The 23,980-nt window shown below is 40.6% G+C and overlaps 1 protein-coding gene across 5 annotated transcripts in view; it reads left to right on the top strand.

Moving 5' to 3' along the window:
* TBXAS1 (thromboxane A synthase 1) overlaps window positions 1–23,980 on the top strand; it is a 229,573-nt gene that overhangs the window by 153,102 nt on the left and 52,491 nt on the right. For 4 of the 5 annotated variants that reach the window (XM_053978548.1, XM_053978547.1, XM_053978549.1 and 1 more), the window contains one exon: window positions 10,996–11,310. The exons of the other annotated variant lie outside the window; for it this stretch is intronic. In XM_053978548.1, the coding sequence (XP_053834523.1) occupies window positions 10,996–11,310 (315 nt within the window). The remainder of the gene's footprint in view (window positions 1–10,995; window positions 11,311–23,980) is intronic. 5 annotated transcript variants of the gene reach the window in all.

The following is a 23,980-nucleotide window of genomic DNA, read 5'->3' as shown; positions in this document are numbered from 1 at the left end:
TCACATTAAAATGTAAAGCTTCAGAAGCAGGGAGAGCTAGGTGCATTGCAAGTGCCCGAATATTCAGTGATTTTAATTACAGCGGAAACTTGATAAATTGCTTTGTGCCACAATCCATTATTAACAGCTTAATGAATATCATTGCTGCTTCTTTTAAACTGCTGCATGGTGAAAATGATTGTCAGTATTTCAGTTGTGAACTCTGATTTTTTGACGTGCCCATATATTTGCCCCTTAAAGAGAGATAAGGTGGCTGAAAGTCTGCAAGCTTGGCTTTGGGGCTAGGTGAGTTCTGCTGGCTGCAGTGTCCTGGGAGAGAGAGCCAAGTGGGAAAATGGAGCTTGGAATGACTGGGACTTGCCAGGGTTTAAATCTGCTCCATGCAGTTTAAGACCAATGTCTTTGAGCATGCAAAGAGGGATCACCAGATCATAAGGCTGCCTTTACACGTTCTGTTTCTCTGCATAATGCACATCAAGGATAGAGGGCTGCTTGGGGTGTCTGCTCAGGGCTAAAGGAGAGCAACAGTGTCACAGCCCATGGTAAAGCATGCTGCTGCTGAGCCTTTTTTGGAGCAACCAAGGTGCCAGCTGGTTTGAATTTTCCAGGTTTTAGCCAGCAAAAAGCTGACTTGAGACATGGAATTAGGCAAGTCCTTTTGGAATGCTGAAATGAGACCAGTGATTGTGCTCAGCTTTGAACAGGGATGAGACAGTTACATTTTTCTTGATGTTATTATGGCTGTAATATGCTAATGTTATGATGCTACATATTTATATGTATATTTGTAGTAAAATGGTACCTTTCCCCCACTTTTCAAAACAGCTTAAGATTTCAAGGATAAAGGTTATTATTAGGAATGACGTTATTTTAGATGCTAACAGCAGGTATAGGGGGCTTGTACTTGTGCCCCACTGAAGTGTTAAATCATGGGAATTTAAACAGCCATGGTCTGGCTTCTATGCAATTTATTATTTATTGTGGGTGTTCTGTTTTCTGTTGATCATGTGGTCAGACCAGAGGGTCACAATCCCAAAATGGGGTTACTGCCAGGTTTTGACAGAGTCTTGACAAGATCTGACTGAGATGCAGGACAGATCTCAGGACAGAAATGACTGGGAACTACTCTTCTGATTCAGAGAAGTGTCTATATATAAGATAAACCTGATTTTCTTGGGGGTTATTATTCTAATTATATTTTTCTGTAAAACAACAAAAATGTATTCATTTCACTGTCTCAGAAATGTTTACCTTACTCATGATGATGCTAACTTGCACCCTGCCAATTACACAGAACCCTTCTGAGTCACTATATCAATAATTACACATAGGATTTTATTTTTTTCTTGTGAAAAATATTTTGTTGACAGAGTAGTAATGATGCCTGTAAGTTCCTTAAGTATTGCTCAGTCAGGGATATGTAAGATGTGGGAGATGTCCTCATATTTTTGGGGAGAAAGCTTGTATTTGGCACGCTGTTAATGTTTCTATAGTCATATTTTTTTAATTTTTATTTTTAGTTTGACTTTAGGAAGCATTCCAGGCTATCATTTTTCATGCATCCCTGTACTAGCAGAGGACAAAGTGGCAGGCAGTAATATAAAATGTCATCTAATTTTTCTTTTGTTCTCTAATTCACACACACGTGCTGCTTCTGTGTGTTTATCGGTGTGCACACAACGCCTATATTTGCAAGATAATAGCTGTGTAAATATTAGAAAGTCATATTGAAACTCCATGAAGGAAAGGAGAGCAAGGGGAGAATCCTTCCTGCTACTGAGGAGCCATCTATTGGATAAAACCCATAACTGAACCGAACACCCATGAAGCTGTGGAGGATAACACAGTTTGTTATTGGTCACTGGTTAGCTGAAAATAATCCTTTCCTTCCCAGTGCTTTCACCCACTGTGTTAGAAGCCTGTATTCCTTCATGCACACAAGTCATGAGAGTCAGATATAGATGTGATTTATGTACTTTAGGTAAAAGCCAGTTTAATATAGCTGAAAATCCAGGATAAATCCTAATGTAGGGTGTAGGTGTGATCATGAATGGATAAGCTGGCAGTGGGATTGCCTGCCAGCAGTGGAAAGCAGTTGCTTGAAGAAGTGATAATGACAATTTTTCCCATATTGTTAATACAAAATATAAATAACATTAGCTGTACTTTTTTTTTTTTTTTTTTTTTTTTTTTTAGCAGTGCACGCCATTTATGTCAGTCTCAAAACCATGATTATTTAGTTAAAAGAAACATTTTTTTTTTTGGTTTCCTGAAATTACTCTTCCTTCCCTCAAAACATATGCAATCTATATGTTGTGTGATGCAGAAAGAAAGGATCTTGAAGAAACCCTGAGAAAAGATGAGGGAGAGCAGGATGTGAGCAGTAAATTCCCCGAATGGCCCCGAAATGTCCTGATGGTTCTTCAAAGTGAGTGGTGGAGCTTTACAAGAATGTTAAAAGGAGCATATGGGGCTGGAAGAACAAAGAGTAAGAAAGAAATAATGAGATTCCTGTGCATTTTTTTGAATGTGAGTCAGCTGCTAAAACAAGAAATTATTATTAATCGGGAATTACATTTAAGCAAATAAAATAGTAATCTGTGGCAAGTGGAAAAGAACAGAGGGCTGCCTGCAACAGCAGCCTTTAGTCAGCAATTTGAGTCAGCAGAAGGTCAAGCTTCTGGGTGTCAGACACTTAGCCTAAAACACTCCCTTCCTGCATCCTCCCTTCCTCGTGCAAATAACGGAGGGAGGAGTGTCAGATGGTTCAGTGGGAGGCCAGATGAGCTTTGGGAGAGACTGCATGTATGCAGTATGAAGTATGGTGGACAGCTTGCTGCTGGTTTGGGGATGGGTGTGGATATTCTCAGCTCAGTAAGAGAGAAAAGAAAAGGTTTTCTAACCAGGCGAGAGCCTGGAAAGCAGTTGGAAAGAATGTAAATAATTCTCTAATCTATCTTGTTGTTCATATTGTTTATAGATATGTCCTACCACTGTGCGTCATTCACTGCACACCAATGGTGTGACATGTTTTTACTCTACGACCAATGAAATTAGTCTTCTCAATGTTCTCTACATATAGAGCGGTACATTTGAAATAAATCAGAGCTCATTTTCTTCGCCTTCTGATCTGGAGTTCTTTGTTCCCATCCTGCTCAACAGCGTCAGATGGGTGCCTGCTCCACATGCTGGCCTGAGCTATTCTTTCCCCCATCACTCAGTTATTTCTTTTCTTGTCTTTCCACACTGTGTATTCTGATAATGTCACTCCTCCCCCTTCAAGCAGCAAAACACATGTGGGGCAGGAGAAGCTCAGCTACCACACACACAAATCCAATATTTATTGTTTGCACTGTAATAATGCTGGGAGTCATTATCAGAGTGGTGTTATCCTAAATGTTTTGCAAATACAGAATGAGGAGGTTGCTGTCCACTGATATTTGCTGCCAATGTCTCTTGCTCACCACAATGCAGAGTCTGGGAAAGCTGGATGGAACTCTCCAGCCACTGAATTTTGGGCTGCTTTCGGATCCTTCCCCAAGTGTGCGTGTGATGGAGGGAACTGTGCTAGTTGTGCTGTTGTGCTGTGACCTGGGGTGACACTGCCAGCCCAGTGTGGCAGAGCTGCCAAGCAGCAGCATGCCACAAACTCCATTACACTTCTTTACCATTTGACTGAATTTCATGGTGAAAAACTTAGTGCTTGTCTTAGATATCTGAGCCTGGTACCAGGGGAAACACCCAGAGTCAGAGACAGGTGGCCAGTCCATTAGAAGTGTAAACAGACCTGGCTGCAGACAATCCCTTGATTTTACACTGAACAAGAAGGGTTTCCAGCTCTCAAGGAAAGCTGTGGGTTTCTCTGTGGGCCCACACAGTTTATGAAACAACCAAATAGGAGTGTAATTTATTTTTTCCCACCCATAACTGTTGTATCTCTGTATCTTACATAGCACTTCAGCCAAGTGTGGCTTTTGGCTAGGATCTAAAAACCAGTCTGCTCCTGAAAGAGTTGTAAACACCTGTATTAAGATTATATCAATTTACAAGATTAAGATTATATCAACAAACAGTTATGTTCTTTCTCTTAATTCATTAACAGTTAAATTTGAAATTCAAATTTATTATCATCCCAGGTCTATGTGGGACCATATGGAGAAGGAGGCTGCTGTCTTTCAAGATGTGAGCCCTCTAGTGCCACTTGCAGCAGTATAAACTGAGGGGAGGTGGGTCACTAACAAAATCTTGGTTTTAAGAATTCCCTCCAGCTTTATTTTCAGGTTGAATTAGGCTTAATCCCTCTGTATGCTACTAATGCTTTTACTTTTGCATTTTGAAGGTCAGAAAGGTGCAAAAATTCTGAGGAAGAAACCACCAGTACCTATGCATTCTTTCTTCTCATGAATGGAGGCACTACTATGTGAAAATAGTTTTGTATTTTTCAGCAGTTTAATTTTTATGTTATCAGCATGCTTTATTAAAGATCTATTGAAAACATATATATATATACACATATTATAAACAGATACAGGCTGTGAAGTCACAGACATTATGGATGTGGCTGGTGAAATCTAATGATTTACAATATCTGTGGTGACTCACTGGAGGAGGGGAAACCTGTGCAGTGATGGAAAAGGTCCAGTGCTGGGGTGGACTGCCTGCCTGGGGATGCTGTGGGAAGTCAGGGTTTGCTGGGTTTTTAAGAACAGGTTAGACAAACAGCTGTCAGTGCTGGTTTGGCTGATGTTGCCTTGTGGCAAGGGGATGAAGCAGATAACTTGCCGAGTTCCTTCCAGGGCTCCTTCCCCTCTACGATGATGCTTTTGCCTTAAACCCTTTGAGTCTGTGTAAGTCTGTTTTTATCCTAGGTCTTAAACGGTTTTCTGAGATCATCATTAGCTTCTCTTTGCAGTGTTTTATAAGATTTGATATCTGTTGTACCGATTTTACAGATTGAGAAGCTGCACCAGCTGTAACTGCTTTACAGGTAAAAAGGGGAGTGCAGCTTAAAGCATCTCAGCCCTGTGGAAGGGGCAGTGCTTTAACCAGTAAATCATATTGGCCACTTTGCAGGTTTAGTGGCAAACTCAGCCAATAAAATCCATATCATATTCTAATTCTGCCTTACTTTTGGCTTTATTTTTATTTTTTATTTTTTAGAAGAACATTGGTAATGTGGAGAAGATCTGTTTTGTTGCCATGTTTGACACTTTTTGTTCAGGTGCCTTCATCTATTTTCTGACAAGCCTGCCCCTCCTGGGGGCAGCTTTCGTTTTGCTTTTTTGCAACGTTTTTGTAGGGACATACTTCATTCAAGTAGTAAGCAAAGGCATTGCTGTGGCTTCTGACATCAAATGCAGTGTTATTGAATGCTCAAAATGTTCTCTTATAGATGTGAACTACTGTAAAGAAATTGCATACAAGATTAATGATGATAATATAAGAAAATAACAAATCCAAAGTTATACAAAATCTTCTCAGTCTGGGGTTTTATTATAAATATTAAGATCAGATCAGACTGGCAAAAGGCTGCTCCACTTTCTGAATCAGCACCCAGCGAATTTTTCTTTTTTGCTTTAAATTTAGTCTTTTTTTTTTTTTAAGTGCAAGTTATATTGCTTTGTAAGACCTGCCTGCCCTCAGACCCTCGGCCCATTCACAATAAGAACACTGCAGTGTTTTCTTCTGTTGATATTAACAAATGCAAACAAAGGGGTTTTATCTGCCAGACTGAAGTCTCACAGCCTCTCTTGAGCAATGGCCATACACTGCAGTCCAACAGAGTCCAGCTCCTTCCAGAGCTGAGCATCACCTCTGAGAGCACCACATCCTCAACCTTCAGACACACAAATTTGAGGGCATCTTGTTTGATTTGAGCTTCTGCGAACACAAGGCAAAAGGACACTCTCTCTGGAATGTTTTGAAATTGGATGTATTGGCAGAGAAACTGGCTTTCTTTTTGTGATTTCACTGAGAAACCAAATGAAGCCTGCAAGTGTTAGATGTTGAATTTGATCCTTTCAAATAAGTTTGGCAAAGTAATAGTTTTAGTAGGACTGCATTCTGTGCTGCTTTTTCAAAAGGATCTGGGAAGCTACTGCAGTGCTTTACTGATAACTTCAGTGTGACACAGGTTTGTCTTACCTAAAAAGAGGGTTGCCAAATCAAGCTTATAAAAAGCTTCCTAGATATACATTGACTTAGTAGTGTTTGTACAAGTTTGCTGAAATAATATGAGATGTGAGCTTTCTACCTGATAGATAAGGATTCTGAAATCTGTAATTTTGAGTTTGAATCAGAGCATTTGAGAAGACCAGGAAGGTCTCTACAGTTTATTGTGATTTGTATTATGTTAGCAGCATCACATTTGCATGACTTTGACACCACAGTAAGTGCTTTACAGACTATCAACCAATTATGTCATTTATTTTGAATCCTTGATTCATCATGAAGTAGATTTTTGTGTTTCTGGGCTCTTTAGAACTCAAAATGCAGATCTGAACTATCAGAGTGGTACAAAATTTGAATATAATTTGCAGAAGACATGATTGAAATCAAAACATTAGGAAATAAAATTCAAACTGATATATATTTGGTAGTTTTCCTTAAGTAATTTTTTACTTCAGCTTGCAGAGAAGTTGAATGTTGGATTAGGTTCTTTTCTGACTCAGAGATGGTGCAACTGAGAGATGTTTTAAAAACTTTTATTTTCAGTCTTATGTGAAGGGTGAGACAAAAGAGATGTTATAATTCGTGCTATCACAATTAGAAGCTAAGAATTTGAGAATTGTCTACAAATTCATTTCCTACAGTTGAACAGCTTAATTTCTCTACCAAAAGCATAACCCAAGGGTCCCCTGGATCCCCACAGCACGGTGAATTTGCCAGAAGGTCAGCTGCCACGTCAGCCTCAGATATGAAACCACAACTCCCTGTTTAGAGTGGAGAGAGCGGGAGATATCCCTTGCCTCCTGTGAGAAAAGTCATGCTGCATCTCACGTGTGAGCGGGACATCTCTCTCCTTCTGACAGCTGCAAAGCTTGAGAGCCATGATTTGAAGAGGGGAGGTGGATTCTGGTGGCCTGGTCTTCCCCAGCACGGCGCACGTCTGTTCTTGCAGCGCGGAGTGCGCCTCTCGTTCCGCCTCCGTGCAGAGCCATTTCTCTGCATGGCCAGGTGATGCTTAAGGAGACTAATGAGAGGAATGATACGGCCCAGAACACTGGTGTCAGGAAATATACTGCAAGGTGTCTATCTTGGGGAAGCTGTAAGCGGAGCTTGTCTTATTATATATTTCAGAGGGGATGTCTGTGTCACTGCCAAGTTAGACATTCGCCCTGTCCCACGCTGCATTCAAATGATACGGTTTTTGTTCAAATCGTAGCTTTCCATTCAATTATCATTGGCTTAATGAGAGGGTCTGTGTTGTACAGGGGCAAATCAAGAGTCCATCGCATTAGCACGCCATTCTTTTGTGGCAGGAATTTGTCTCTGAGACCATTGTAACGTAACTATGCAAGTGTCAGAGGACAGGATGGAGGCTATTATGAGCTTCTGCTTTTTGTGAGGAAAATCAAACAAATGTCCCTGATGGAAAAAGGAAGCCAGCAGCTGGATGTGATGACCAAAGAATGTTTTTGTGCAGTGGCACTGAAAGTACCTGATCTGTTGTTACATTTTTTTCTTAATTTAATTTTCTAATATTTTTTTTCCTTCTGCTGTCAGCTGAAGTGGAGAAACCCCCCTGTGAATTTTCATGAGATGCTTTTTCCTTATTCCTAGCACTTAACAATCCAATTATATTTGGGTTTATGCTAGTATTTGCCTCTATTGCCATTGTTAGGTTTTGGAATCAGAGCGATTTTTCCATCCTGATGGTGCGGAAAAAAAATATGTTTCATTATTACTTGTTATAACCCTGGAAATCTTTTCTCTCGCTTGGGTTGAGGACGATTTTTTATGTGGCACTCTATATTGATGCCTAAAGTGAAGCAGAATGAAGCATAAAGAAGAGAAGCTTTGCTGAAATATAGCTCCTTCCGCTGTGTAGAATTATCTTGGAAGAAAGCTTGCTTCTCTCTAATGTTATGCTTTTTTTCCCCCTACTATGATTCAAATTGTTTTTACAAATGAATGTTGTTTTTGCAAGGTTTGTTTATGAAGGCATTGCTCTTAGCAACCCCTGCTCACCTGTGAGCAAGTTACATGGAACAGATCAGGTATCCAGTTTTTTCTGGATAGGATGACCTTAAAAACAGATTCTGCAACAAGACAAGCTTTTAAATTCCTAACCAAATATATTACGTGAGTAATAAAAAGAGCTCCTCAAAATGGCCACAGAGGCATTTCAGAGCACATTCCTGGGAATATTCACTTGTGCTGGTATTCATTAAGTTTGCTTTCAGCAAAAATTCTCATGAATGAAGTTTTATTCAGTAGTCATTATGATTATTACTTTGCTATCACAGCAATAACTCGATGCTTTGTATAAGGCTAGGACCTGATTTTGTTTAAGGCTGGAGAAACATCTTACAGGGTCTCCAGAGAGTGTATTGTCTAAATATAAGACCAGGCTCGTCTAACAGCTCATGACTGGGAACAGCAAACCCTTAGAGGGCAATGGGTTTGTTTACAAGAAAATTCACAGCTAAAGGAGGATGGATGCAGAACCATAGCAAATGTTGCACCTTTTGAGCTGCAGGAGGCTACAGTGCTACAATTCCATTGAATAGGAATGTAATTATACATTTTTATGTTATGAAGGTAGTTTAGGTGATGGTGGCTAGTCTTGCAGATAAAGAGACTGTCTCTACAGATGTGGTTCATTACTACTTTGAATTCGTTTATCCACACACTAATGAACACACTGGAACTGGACTCTCTTGGGTTTTTTTTTTGTTTTGGTTTGGGTTTTTTTTGGGCTTTTTTTGTTGGTTTTTTTTTTTTTTTTTTTGCTGTTGTTGTTTCTTTTTTGTTTTTTTTGTTTATTTGTTTGGTTTTGTATTCTTTTTTGTTTGGTTGGTTTGGTTTGGTTGGCTTTTTTTTTTTCTTTGCTTGGTTTTTTCAATTTTAGAAATGGCCTAATACAAATATATGTACCAAGGAAATCCCTGAAGCACAGGCTATGCCAAAGAGTTGGACTCTGAGTCGTGCAATACATGAACTCCCAGGATGTGAATAAACTTTTCCTTCCCAGAAAAATTAAATGAGATTTTGAGCTATTCACAGCTGAAGTCTGCATGAAGTCTTACTTCCTCCAATCTACAGGAACATAATGGAGCAGAGGTATCCTATCATGCTGGTGGGAATTGTGTCTAGGCACAAGGAAGTGTTTTCAGAGCTGCAGCTCATTTGCAGAGCACAATGTCTGTAACAGGTTTTTTGTGTGCCTTCACCTACTGGTGGAAAAGCATGTCTCCCATGCCATGGGGGCGATTCAGTCTGACTGCTGAATGTGCAGAGTCCTTCAGCAGGCACTGGCTGCTATCTGGAGCATTGATTTTTGGGTGTACCAGGGTGCAGGATGCTCATTGGGTACAAAGTGCAAAATGGGAAGGTTCTCTGGGGTGGAGGGAAGGAGCTGTTAAAGAGGCACTGTGCCAATCCCTTGTGTTTTTCAAACCCCAAAATAACCATTCCTCTGTGCCTGTAGATTGATCAGAACAGTTTGTTGGCAGCAGAGCTAAGCACAGGACACTGAGTATTTCTCCTGTTTTCTTGTCTCATTGCTCTCTTTCCCCATGTTGTGTGAAAAAATAAATAATCTGATTAAGTCGTCTGACATTTATAATTAATTACTTCTTCCTTACTCTTATCTTGTTTTCCTGTCCTTTTCTCTGGCCCTTCTTTTTTCTACTTTATCTCTCAAACATCAGATCCAAGAAATCATTCAGATGATTAATTTTTAACAGATAAATACAGTTTGCAGCATATTCTTTTCTTTTGGAGAAAAGCTTGGTCCCTTCTTTTGTCCATCCCACTGCACAAGTTGTCATGTTCTCGCACTGCAGTCACTTCTGAGTCCTTGAGCTATCATGTATTCTGTTGGTATTTGAGGAATTGAAAATCAATCACACAGCCTTATGGCTTAGGTTCAGCACAATTCTATTATGCCCACTCGCAAAAGTCAATTCAAACCTTTTGGGTTATATTTCAAAGCCTAATCAAGCTTGCTGTCCACACTGGTTGGGAGTCAGCTTACTCTTGGCCATAGGCCTGTTTATTAGAGCTTTTGTGTCAGAAACTAGTGTGAAAGAAACAGTTCTCATAACAGTAGGATCATTCAGTGGGCATTTTGCAAAGACAAGCCACCCAAACCGGTTTTGTGGTAGGAGAATGCTTACTGTTTTAATATGGTTCTGCAAATATGTTCTTAAAAATTGTTTTGTAAAAGGCTATCTTGTTACAAGTGTTCATAACTGTACTTTGTCATAAAAAGATGTCACGGTTTACTGAGATTAGATTCCAGCCCTGTCACACTAAGCTAATATAGAAAGTAATGTAGATGCAACCCTGAACTTAGATGGTGAGTTCATGCTTTGGACCATATGAACAAATGAGGATGGTCCATCCAAGCAGATGGACCAGCTCCTCCAAGCATGATTTGTGCTGCCTCCATCTGGTAGGTGCACATGGAGCCTGCACGTACAGTGCCTGTGTCAATCCCCTGATTCCCAGAAAGTGCCAAGAACTCAGCCTAAGAATAAAAGAAGCTCTGTGCAGAGCTAGCCAGTAGCAGTCCTCTGTGAAGGATACATCACATACCTCTTTGTGAACTGGGGGCAGATCAGTCTCATCTCACTGGGAAGAAAGCAATGACAGGCTGTTACTTACGGCATTTCCAGCTGATATATAGAAGCCTCCTCGTTTGGTGAAAGGCTGGTGGCCATTCTGTAGGAGCCAAGCATGCACTATAAATAGGAAGTAGCTCTCTGCTTCCATCCCCCATGGAAGGCATTGCTGTGTGACCCATCTCTCATGTTCCCTGTCCTGCAGAGGCGCAGAGATTTTCTCCAGTGGATGCTTGACGCCTGTGACTCAGCCGACTCCCTGGCAGCCGGGTGCTCGGATGTGCTCAGCCCATCTGCTGCTCCTAGACAGAACGAGGCGCCTCTGGTTGGCACGGCCCCATCTGGAAAGGCTCAGAAGACGCTAACAGAGGATGAGATAGCAGGCCAAGCTTTCCTGTTCTTGATCGCTGGCTATGAGACCACCACAAGCACCCTGTCCTTTGCCACCTACTTGCTGGCCACCAACCCAGAGTGCCAGGAGAAGGTGCTCCAGGAGGTGGATGAGTTCTCTGCAAAACACGTGAGTATGATGTGCTGGTCTGGGGCTTTGTGCAGGGAGCAAGGCAATGTAAATGTATTAACACAAGAGATGGCCTAGAAACTTTGTGTTGTAGAGAATGCTTAACCTTTAAAAAATATTTTGCATTATTGAAATCAACCAGCTGTTGTTAGGCTCTAAAACTACACTCTAAAACTTTCTATTTTTTCCTCTTTTACAAATGCTTCTGTTGTTTTTCTGGTCAATTTTATTTACTGATCTTTGTAGGAGCATAAATAGTGTTCTTACAAATCATAAACTTCAAAGTTTTGTTTTAAATGTTCATAATTTTTTTTCATCTAGGAGCAGAATATATTTGTAAGCTTTAAAAAAATTCATGGTATCTAATTCTCTTATACTGTGTTCAAATTACTTCTCCACTATCTGTATTTGCCAAGGTAATTTTTGTTTTCATTTTTGTTATTTATTTGTTTCATTCATAGATGGCAGGCTAATTGTGCCCTCATGTCTGGTGAGTTCACTTGACTTCCTTAAGGCCTGCCAAGATGTGAAGGTGCAACTTGGCCTGGAGTATGGGCAGTTTACTGGGTAATGCTGGGGGCAGAGTTGCACAGGACCCCCTACTATGCACCCCCAAGGAAAATATGGTTAATCTCATCAGTTCCTGAAAGCTGGCAGCCTTGGAAACCAAAGCGGAATTGCTGGGAGAGCTATCCTCCAGGACAAGTGTGTGATGTCATTCATATGACATCTCTCTGTAGATGGGGATGTGAAATAGTAAACATTTCCTTGAAGGTGTGTAGAAATGTGAGTGCAATCAGTCATTAGCTGGCTGGTTCCTTAAGGATATTCCACACAGGGAGTCCATGCATAGGGCCATGTCTACATGGACAAGTAGTGTGCTCCTGTAGGCACAGATTCATCATCCAGCACAGCTGGTAGTGGGGGCTGTTGGACACACACTCTATGCACCTCAGGAGTTTATTCTGGGGTAGTTAAAGTCTAGCTCTGTGTGTACCAACTTTCCCTTAGCAGTTGGTCTGGTCCAGTTCCAGTTAAAGGAGCCCCTGCACTTGGAGACTGCAGTGTGAGCCAGTGCAAGAGGCTCGCGTGTGGGTGTGATTCTGATTCAAGCTGGAGAACTAAATGGACCCTGGCTTGTGTATGGTCCAACTGAGCTGCCATTCACTATTAGTAATGTTTCAATAATAATCAAATTCAAAATGCTTAATTCTTGACTCTCTTGGTTCTCTATAAGTATTTTGCTAATAATTTCAGCTTTTGCACTGTCTAGAAGAGGTTATGAAGCTAGTGACGCTTGTGGCAGAGAAGTCAGTGCAGAGAGTGTGCACTCAAATTAATTTCTGCTCTGTACAAAGTCTGTATGAGGCTCAACTCAATTTGGTGTCTTCATCCCAAACCATGCTGTCCCATATCATATATTGATTGGAAGTACCTTTCAAATGAATTCCTGTACTTTCTGAGTTGTCAGGTTTAGCTTTAGATGGTGCATATACGGCTGTATGGCCAAGGAGAAGAGAGGGAGAGAAGGATAACAATTCATCTGCAGTCCCTGATAACAGGAGATTTGTAGATCTGATCTGTGCAGCCCCATCCTTCAAAAGATTTCCTTTTATAAACAGTTCATGATTTGGCAGGGAGGCGGGAGGGGGGCAATACACACTGCTCAAGGAGCCCATCCCAGAATAAGAAAAAGGGTGAAGCAGTTCAGTCCCCTTAGTGACTGCAATTAACTACTTTTAGCCTAGAAAATGAGATCTATGTGAACAGTTTGCAAGTTACAGGAGCAGAAGCTATTTTAGAACTGGGTATATATAGATGCTGTGTTCAGTTGTCATGCAGGAGAGAGGAAGGGAGGGACACAGAAGCTACAGGCTCAGTTAGTTATCAAGTCAGTTGCTAAGAAATTTGATTAGGTTATTGCTTGTACTCAGCACATCAGCTTTGCTCTTATCAAGGTGCTCTGCAATTTTCAGAAAGGAAGGGCTTTAGAAGGCCAAAACATGGGGAATGGTACAGTCAGATTGTTTTGACATGTGGTGGAAGACTGTTTTGATTTGCAGATATGCAAGGATTAAACACAGTACCCTCTTCAGCCAAATTTATACTCGGGTAATTAGAACTACAAAATGTCCTCTACCACGTCCCCCTTCTGTCCTCCATCCATTTCAGTTGGCTGATGCAGCATGTTTTATTGCCCTAATCTGTGGTGTGGAGCTGCAGTCTGATTTTACAGCAGCTGCTGTGTATCATCCCAGAGATGATTGTACTTTGGTGGTGGACAGAGTGATTTATATACTCATTTACCAAAGTTTATAAAGACATGTGAGAGCCATTTGAGAAAAGGTGCTATAAATGACAAGCACAGTTCCAGCTTTTTGGCACACCAGTCAAAAACACAAAGCATGGTGACCTTGTAATAGCCAGTAAGGGAGCAAGGTTGGTCCATCTGGGCATACAGCAGTATTTTGGTGGCTCTGGGTGTTGTACTTGAGGACACCCCTGCCTTTGCTGTGATTTTCATTTGTCTATCTTGCATAGTGGGTACATTGGGAGAGCACAAAGGTGATGGAGAAAGCTGAGGCAATGCTGTGTGAGAGATCCCTGGGCAGGCGTGGTGCAGACTGCTGCAGTGTGGTGCAGAAATACAAAGCTAGGTGCTGGAAGTGTCTAGTCCCAGTGCTGGGAGTTAGATACCCAGAGGAGACAGGACCATGTTATCCTGCTCTGTTGTGTCCAGCCAAGTTTGTTTCAGAGCTGTCTTGGGAGATCTCACTGCTAATCTCCACTGCACAGCCTGAATAGTCTGTGGAGATGGCACTTCCTGGCAGGTGTCCTCAGAAAACAGTGTCTGAGTGAGTCATGGGTTGTCATCTTTTTCTTTTTACCTCCAGGACCATCCTCATCTCCTTGCTAAAGGACATTTTAGGTATTTTCTTGACTGACAGCTCAGTGTCGAAGCTTCATGGTGTCTCTTTGCCTCAAAGTGAGAAGAGGCACCTGCCCCATTTTAGAGTCTGGCAGACAGGTGAAGCCTCTAGCCTCAGTTATTGTAGAGGGCAGGACACTGCCCCCCTCACCTCTATCTGTGTCTTTAGGGTGTAGGCAAAGGGCAGGCAGAGCTTCTCCTCTCTGGGGAAGCAGAGACAAAATACTGAGTCACCACACACTGCATCTTCCCATACTACTTTTGAATCCCTGTGTGTGCTCCAACTGTACTGGAAAAGACAAGCATAATTCTTCTAACACACAAATAAAAATTCAAATTATAGAGACTTTGACCTGACCCTCTTTATAAATCCCTTGGGAGTGTAGTGTGTGCCCTGTGAAGGGCAATCTGCTAAAAATAAGATGTACCTATTTGTTGCAAGCTTGTTGCTGGGTACGCAGCTTTCTTTGATAACATGAAAGCAAAATAAACAAGATGAAAAGAGAGTTAAATATGAACTAGTGGGGGCAGGACGCCTACCTCTGTGTCTGTATAAAATAATACTACTTTCTGCAGAGACCACAGATCTGGGACAGCAGAGAGGGGTCAGATCCTCAGATGGGTTAAACTGGTATATGTTTGGTATTAGTACAGGAATGGTGATAGGCATCAGCTGTGAAGCAAGCCTGGTATACCTTTACTGATATACCAGTACATACCTTTACTGGTAAGTACCAGTAAAGAAGGGCATGGGGAAAAAAAGAGAAAGGTTGCTATTTCAAGACCAGATTATTTTTACAGCGTTTGTGGCTAACCATCCCTGAACTGTTAGAGGCTATACAGTTGTGAAAGAGATGTTTTTTATCCACATTCACCAAGTGAGAAAGAATGCACCCATGGTCTTCACCTCTCAGTTTCAGTCAAAAATCCCTGTGCAGAGGTTTTAAAGAGCCCTTCACAAGACATATTTAGGAACAGTTTTTGCATGTGTGACTGATTATTTTATTGTAAAAGCAAGTTGATTTTTGTTTGTGTGTGTGTGCATTTAGCAAAATCATAGAAAGCCTGGAGCACACACATTCATTTTGAGCAGATGAACACTTGCTTCTGAGTGCCCACTGTGTGTTCTGAGCTGTTCTGTGTGCTATGTCCTAAGCCACAGAGCTTAGGGCATGAAAATTGCATCTTCCATGCTGGGGATTCCCATCTCACAAGAGACGTGGGGCCTCTCTTTTTTCCTCTATTCCCATTTTAGCATTTAAAAATGCTAACATCTCTCTCCCTTCCTTGTCCCTACTCTCAAATCTGAATAATTCACAATTATAAATTATTTTTTTGTTGTTGTTTTATTGGACTGCATAATTTTAGACAGGAAGAGTAGTGGCATTAAAAAAAAGAGTGCAAAAACATAGGTGACCAAGCTAACGTCTCATAAGAAGTTATTTGTTACCCTGAGGTGAAATGTGGTGAGTGGGTGTAGGTATATGCTCCTGATCTGTTGCAAAGTAAACATATCAGGTTAAACCAGTGAAACTAGGTCATTTTCTTGAGGGGGAAAAGCAAGCATGCTTGGGGCAGCTAAGGAGGGCAAAAGTGATATGTCTTCTCTGTCTCCATGCAATAAGGAAATCCATACTTGATGGTGCAGAGCATAGAAAAGCCTGCAGCGAGAGCTCCCTGAATTCTAATCTCACCTTCAGGAATAATTTACTGCATATTCTCAAGCCAAGCCTTGCATTAACAAAAAGGTAGATTTGGTGCTACAAGTTTTGGGGATTTTTAGCTCATATCTATAGAAAGTTGTCATTACTTAAAGAACCACAGGAAAAAAGTTGCACTGAGCATTACAGAACCTGAGATGTGTTGCTGCACTGATATGTAAGGCTTCAGGTCTGGTGAAGGACAAAATAGCAGCTCACTACTCCTTGCTGCTGATGCCTAGGAATACTTTCAGGAGCCTTGACAAAGGTGAAGGAGAGCACAGGAGTCAGGAGAAGTAAATAAAAGTGAATACGTGAAAGAGCAGCTATTACCATAAAACATTCATTGGAGGCTGCAAGACTAACTGTGTTTTCCATTCTATTTTAAAAAAGCTTTGTACTACTCTTATCACTGCTTGATATGACATTTAGAAACATCAGTGTGAGAGGAATGAAGAATGGGATAAGACACAGCATGTCTCTACTCCATTAAATTTCCTATCCACACTAAGTACTAGTGTAACAATTCAGCGCTGGTGTGACTTACCAACATTTTCACCTCTGTCTAGAGACTCTAAAGTTTAAGAAACTTCAAGGTCCTGTCATAAGCTTTCTCTATTTAAATGGAGACTTGGAGATTTTTCTTTGATATAAAGACATCTTCCTGTTCCTATAAAGACTTGGTTTTGTATAGCTTTAGGACCCAGGAATATTTCCAAGATGTTTTACTGAAGATGTTGACCAGACTGTTTCATCTGTATTCTTTCATGTCAAAAGTATTGAATGATGCTACTCCAAAGTCATTGCAATCCATAGTTTCATATATGAAAAAATACTGTTTAATTCCTTTTTAACTGCTGTGTGTAGTGAGTTGTGAATAGCCCAGGTTGAACTGGACTGATGCATAATCTCCTCATTTATGATTGATGATTTTGCTGCTGTAATTCGTCAGACATACTGGGTGTGGCAGTTGCTCATCTGGGGTAATTGTCTTCACTGACTTGAGTGGAATCATACTAAGCTTTACACTGGCTTATAATTCTATTCTTCACGCTGGAAACCTCCTTCACTAATACCTCTGCAGTCTAATGGAGATGGCTTATTGAAAAGGGATTTTGCCATTTCAAAATTTTCCCTTCCCATAAAATTTCTAGAGTGGAGAGAGGTAGGACCATTTTTTATGTTGTCTCTGTGCCTGATTGAAGACTTTGGATTTTTTAGCAGTCTATGCAGAGAGAGACTCCTTGGTAGCACAGACGTTTTCTTTGAGCATTAGTGAAAATGAGAGGTGAAAGTCAGAGAGATGTCACTGTCAGGGAATTACTACAACAATTTGCATGAGTTTGGTGCCTTTCATGCAGTATCTCAAGGCTTTGTGCTCTCAGAAGCTCGCAACTACAGAGACTAAGCTTCACTAAGGAAATATTGCTGACGGTGAAGGCTTGCATTTATCAAGGGAGTCTGAATTGTAAATAGTGTGCAGAAAAAAGTCTACAGAAGAGAGCTGCTGTTACACATTTATACACACATACACACAAAACATACAGAAGCAGGAAGCACAAACAATATCAGTTGTTGTTGCTGTTTATTCTCTTGAAAGAAATTACACTCTTTGATTTCTGTATTTGTTTAAAAAGGTGTTGCAGAGCCTCCCATCATTTATGAATGTCAGCTGTCAGCAATCAGTTTTTTTTAACAAATAGAGAGATGCTTTTAAAAATGTAGGGACTGAATACTGTTAGACTATATTTCTGCAGTTCTTCATGCTGATTTCAATGGCTGAAATCAGTTATTTATCTCAGTCCCATGGTGCTTCTGTACATACCAGTCAAAGGTTGCTAAGTTAGGAGAAGACAATAAGCCTTTCCCCAAATTTCTCCTCTGCTGTAAGTATCTAGAATATACTGATTTGAAATGTAGGATTTGGCCTCAAGAGACCCAAAGTCACCTCTCTTGGGCAGAGGTTATTTTAACTTCTAACTCTTCCAGAATGTCAGCCACATAAGCACCTTTGTGACTCAGGGCTTTGGTATCTCTACCATCTTGAGTCCCTGCTCTATAAAGAGAGGTATCATGAGAAAAGTCTTGAGTCCAAGCTTGCCAAGTGTTTGTCCACTTTGCCCCAGACCTGTTGCTAGCCTTAAATGCTGAGGGAAGCACTGAGATGGAAAAGTTTGGGCTTGGTTTTCTCACTGTGCAAGCCTTAGAAAGTATCTCTTTGCACAGGTTGCTTTCCATACCAGGCACCCTCCCAGCACTAGGCAGAGAAGTTGTCCTGGAGGCCTGTGTGGAAGATCCCTGTTGCTTGCTCCTGTGCTTTGTAGGCAGCCACGGTCACCCTTTGCCTGAAGCATGAGCAGGCAGCAAGAGCGTGACCAGCCAGGAGCCGCATGAGAGCAATTCTTCTCGCTTGCCATGTATTTGTAGTTCTTACACTTTATCTTCAGATATCTGCTCTCCAAAGGAGATAAAGACTTTCAAAGACAGTAAAGACTTTCTGGAGAGTCAGCTTATTTATGATATGCAAAGAGTTGAGTTAATCAATTGGTAAGTCAGAGTATCTTTTAGGAACGGTTTGACTTTGCTATTTTGGAAAGTCTACTGTTAGCTTATAGGAGCAAATTCCACATTTTAAACACCAGTTGTATCTTGACATTGTACTTCTTCCTTGACTTTTCCAAACCTTACTTCTTTCCTAGGAAAATCCTTTTCATAGCTGAGAATAGGTGATTCTATGTGGCCTGGAAAGAGGTGTTGCTGAAATGATTAATGTACCTTTATTTCAAGGAACTTCTTGTTGTTGTTGATACTGCAGAGTTCATTTACCCCTTTTCACCCAAGAAAAAGAAACAAAGAGAAAAGAGAAAAAAACCAAACTTTTATTTTTCCATTTGTTCAGGCCTATCAGTCTCTTGTCCATGAAGACTAATTTGTCTTTTGCTTGCAATGTCACATGTTGCTCAGTGACTCTGCCTTATTGCTATTCCTGAGCAAAACTGAGTCTCAGGTAATGTATGCTAGACAGATACTCATTTTCACCCCTGAATTTTCTTGGTATTTTGCCATCCTCATAATAATTGACCCACTATCACTGCTGCAGGGTTCATGGTAAAGAATAAATTTTTCTAGTGACATGGAACATTTAATGGTGAAGATGTTAATAATGCAGCGCTTTAAATGTGATTAGACAGATTTGTTTAAAAGGAAAGTAAAGGGAAGGATGCATCTTCCATGTCTTTCTCTTCCTTGTCCCCCTCCTTTCCCCCCTTACTTTTCAGACTTTTATGGAGAAGAGAGCATATTTGCTTTTAAGGAAAAATACCACTGCTGAGCAAGAAACTTGTTACAATTTTCTTCAGGATTCATATCCCAACTGCTCCTGTATATGATTAACAAGCTTCCTCCAGGGACAAAGTAAGCCAAATTAATACCAAAGCAATGTCCAATCAATTTTTATATTCATATCACTGTTAACCTTTTAGCTGCAGATAGTTAACATCATTTGCAGGATAGAACATAGTCCCAGGTAGAATTGGTAGATCACATTTTTGCACTGGGCAGTTGAGCCTTTTAGAAGGAAGCAAGGAGATAAGCTAAACCACAGTAAATATCACCACCGCTCTTCTCCATGACATTGAGAGGGACATGTTCTCACCAGACTAGCCATATGGTAGGAAAAGAGTTAAACAGGCCATGACTTCTCAGGAATGGGGATGCCTTCACAGGTGTAAGTGCCTGCTCTTTGAGTGGCAGCCTGTCTAGCCTTCAGGAGTTTTTCAATGTGAAGTAGGAGTCAAGTCCAGAAAGGTATTATACTAATTTTTTTTTCCCTCGTGGAAGTTAGGCACTAAAAGTTTCCATAAGTTATGTACTGTTGTATCATAAATACTTAGCAAAGAAAGAGAATAGCTAGCAATAGGCGCAACCTCAATGCAAAAAATTAGAAAAGCTAAACCATCTGGCCCTTGAAAGAACTTATAAATGAGAGAGGGTGGCTTTGGACATCTGTATCAGGACCCCACACTGTGTCTCAGCATTAGCAGCCAATTGCATTCATCAGGCAGTAACTTGTCTCCTGGGAAATATGAAATACTAAGCTAAGCAGAGAAGCATTTTCAAGCTGTATGTTAGTTAACATTCATTTGGGATGAGATCCCTCTGTGTCCCCAGACTGACTGGCAGGTTCTTCAGAGCGTGAAGATGTTGGCCCAGCCCTGGCATCCTTGCCTGCTGTAGGAATCTCCACTGAACTGTCAGCTTCTGAGAGGCTTTCAAGACCAAGGGGTAAAATCTTGCTTTAACAGCATTTACCTTGTAAGGACAATAGTGACTCTTGAGAGTTCTGAAAACGAGTGCCACTTTCACGATAAGGATTTTCCATGGGCTTGTAGTGACAGGACAAGTGGCAATGGCTTTAAACTGGAGGAGGGTAGGTTTAGGTGAGATTATTTACTGTGAGGGTAGAGAGACACTGGCACAGGTTGCCCAGAGGAGCTGTGGATGCTTCATCCCTGAAAGTGTTCAAGACCAGGCTGAATGGAGTTCTGAGCAGCCTGGTCTAGCCGAAGATATCCCTGCTGATGGCAGAGGGGCTGGGATTAGTTCAGCTTTAAGGTCCTTTCCAAGCCAAACCATAGTATGATTCTATGGGCAAAGGAAGAGAAGGAGAAGCATTGGGGAACAGTTGATAAAACAAATCCTGTTTGTGTACCTGTGCTTGCATGAGAGAGAGAGAAGGAGGGAGAGAATGAATGATGACTGAAGAAAAGGTCTTTCATCTGGAAGTTTCACACAGACTCCTGAATTGCACATATTAAATGCATAAGGTGCAAAAGTTGAGCTGAGGAGAACACATGCCTAATTTATTAAGAAACAGCAAATCCCCAGCAGCAAACAAGAAGAAATTAAAATTGTATTCATCATATTCATAGCTTAAAAATGATCTTAGCTTATATGAATGTGAGGTCAAAATAGAATTTTTCCTCCAGGTATATACATAAATTAGGAAGCATTAATAGGAAGTAACCAGTCCATTTATTTGTCAATAAGCATTTAAAGTGAAGGTTGAATGAGCTGGTGCCAGAAGGAGTGGAAACTAGTTTGCATTTCATGATTATGTAAAGCAGTTTTTGGTAGACTGAACTTCTTGTGACCTCCTCTCCCTTTTTTTTTTCCCCTTCTTTACCACCCTGGCAGATCATATGTATTTAAATAATTTCCATTTCTTACAATATGATTTTGCTACTTTTAATCAGCATCAGATGGCTTTTGTATTGTTTGCCCTGCTTCAGCTTATGCTTCTCTCTTAATGTGGGAAGAAAGGAAAGGTGGTGTTTCTGAGTGTGCCCTGGCTCTAGAAATGTGGTGGTCTCCCAGTGATATGAGTGAATATTTCCTTACTTAACCAGCTAGAAAGACTGGTGCAAAGGGAGTAGTCAGGAAAACACAAAGGAACGCAGGAAACACATCCTGTCTGAAGACTGTTCCATTTCAAATCAGTTAATATATTTTACTGTGTCACAGAACAATTTTTCACTAATATTTATTGAATGGGTCAGGCTGGAAGGGACCACAGGGGGGGCTCTGGTCAGCCCCCATGCTCAAGCAGGGCCATCCTAGAGCAAGTGGCACAGGCTTATGTCCAGATGGTTTTTGAATATCTCCAGTGAGGGAGACTCCACACCCTCTCTGTGCAATCTGTTCCAGTATCTGGTCCCCGGCACAGTAAAGAAATTCTTCCTCAAATTCAGGTGGAATTTCCTGTGCATCAGTTTCTGCCCATTGCCTTTGTTTTCCTTTTGTTATTGATGTATTTGGAAAAGCCTTTCTTGTTGTCCTTGACATTCTTGGCCAGATTTAATTTTGGCCCCCAGATGGGCCTTGGCCTTCCTTGTCTTATTTCTACTTACTCTGATAACCTCTTTATATTCATTCTAAGTGGGCTAACCCTGCATGTCCTGTGTATTTTCTGCTTATGCTTGAGTAATGAAAGAAGTTCTTTATTTATCCATGCAGGTCTCTTGCCCCCTTTGCACAATTTCTTGTTCATTCAGATGCATCACTCTTGAGCCTGGAGGAAGGGATCCTTGTAACCCCTCTTCCTTGTGGGCCCTGTTCCCAAGGGATCTTTCCAAGAAGATCCCCAAAGAGGCTGAAGTTGGCTCTCCTGAACTCCATGGTTGTAATGTTACTTATTACCAACTAATTTGATGTCTGGTTTTCATAAGACAGGTTATGGGACTTTTCCAAAATCAAATCATTTAAAGCAACAAAATCCACCTGTATGTCACTGTAACTGGTCATATTTTGAATGTTTTGGTCAGTGCCCCACAAGGGTTTCTATGCCAGCAGTCTGGCCAGAAGTGGGCTGGAATGTTGGGCTTTTAACCAAGACTGAGTAGATAAATAGATGCTTGCATGCTTACCATCCTTAGTCAGGTCTCAGATGTAGTGAGACTGAGAACTCGATTACTTTCTCAGTCCAAGGAATTATCCTCCCTGGCTGTCACTGAGGCATAGCACATTAAGGCATGATGTGCAAGTAAGTCACACTTTGGTCCCATTGACTCAATGTTTTCCACCTGTATGGAAACTGTGCTTTCAAAATTTAACAAAATATTAATATTATTTTATATGTAAAATGTTCTGCTTTTACACACATCTTAAAAAAATGGATTTCAGAAAAGACTCTGTTAATAAGCTGGAGAGAAAAAAATGTTTGGGTTTTTTTTTGTTTGTTTTTTTAATGCTTTACATACCATCAGGTTTTTAAAATGTAATACAATAAGATGATTTTGATCTTCTTCAATAGAGGTTTTGAATAAATCTTAATATCTTTTTCAATACTCCTAGCTATACTTTAAATTTAAAGGAGAAAATCAAGAAGTCAAAAAGTTCTGAACATGGGGCTATTATCCACAGCCCCTTGCTGCTGTTGTTGATCTAAATGAAGAAAAAAGGAAGAAACAAGATGTCAGAAAGTCATTGCATAGTGAACTGGAACAAAACACTTTTAAAAGCTTTATCTTTTTGGAACTTATTTCATCAAGTTCATATGCACTCAGGATACAATAAGAAGATGATTTTGTGCAGTCATGAATTTAGATTTAATAGCTTGATAAGTAGAGAACTTTGCAGATAATTTCGAGGTGCTAATCTAACCTTGCTGTGCCTTTAATCTTTTGGCATTCTGGAGAGTGTAAAAAACAAAAGCTGACTGTTTTAATATCACAGAGTAGTCATGGAGAAAAATTTTCTCCATCAGAGCAGCTTTTAAATAAATTATTACTTTTTTTTTCCCCTTTGGTGAGGAAAAATAATATAAGATGGATTTAAACAGAAGTGAATTTACTAAATGTCCTGCATCTTTCTCTCTTGTTAATTAGTAACAGTCAAACGCTCTTGTTCTGTAGACAGTGACTACAAAGGAAAGGATAAAGAACTTGGGAAAGATTCTAGAACTGAAATAATTAGGCAATTTATCATTCAGGGTAATTGGACTTGTACAAAGCAGCATTATTTACCATAGGTTTCCATTTCTTCTAACTGGTTGTGAAAAATGCAGCTACATTGATTGGGAAATGTTCTTAGTGCTTTCTTTTTCCAATATGCATTGTGCCAGGGACGTTCCGTTCAAAGTGTGGTGTTCCTCCCAGTGATTTCTTTTCCCCCAGTGATCTTCAGAAGCAGCCTTCAGCTTCTAAAACCTCAAACCAAAATTAGATTAAAGTGCCCAGTATGGGGTCAGGAATGGGAGGGAAAGAGAGAGAGGGGTTTGCACCGGGGAATTTTCACTTAACAAACGAAAGCCTTTGCTTTGTTTCAAAGAAAAAATTGCAAAGTGAAGGCACATCTTAATCACATCGGTAGCCAGCTGAGATGTTAATGCTAATTTCCAAAGGTATGTAAGTATAGGAATCGGGGGGTCCAAAACTCCTGCCTCTCAAATGTGAAAAACACAAGCATTTAAGCACCACCAGCAGATAGCTCTGATGTTGTTTCAGCATCAGGGAAGACGGGGGAGTAGTCACAAGGGGTTACT

The sequence above is a fragment of the Vidua macroura genome, chromosome 5, assembly GCF_024509145.1.
Source record: "Vidua macroura isolate BioBank_ID:100142 chromosome 5, ASM2450914v1, whole genome shotgun sequence".
Classification (NCBI taxonomy): Eukaryota; Metazoa; Chordata; class Aves; order Passeriformes; family Viduidae; genus Vidua; species Vidua macroura.
The sequence above is the reverse complement of the archived record's forward strand: the minus strand, read 5'-3'. Positions and strand labels throughout refer to the sequence as shown.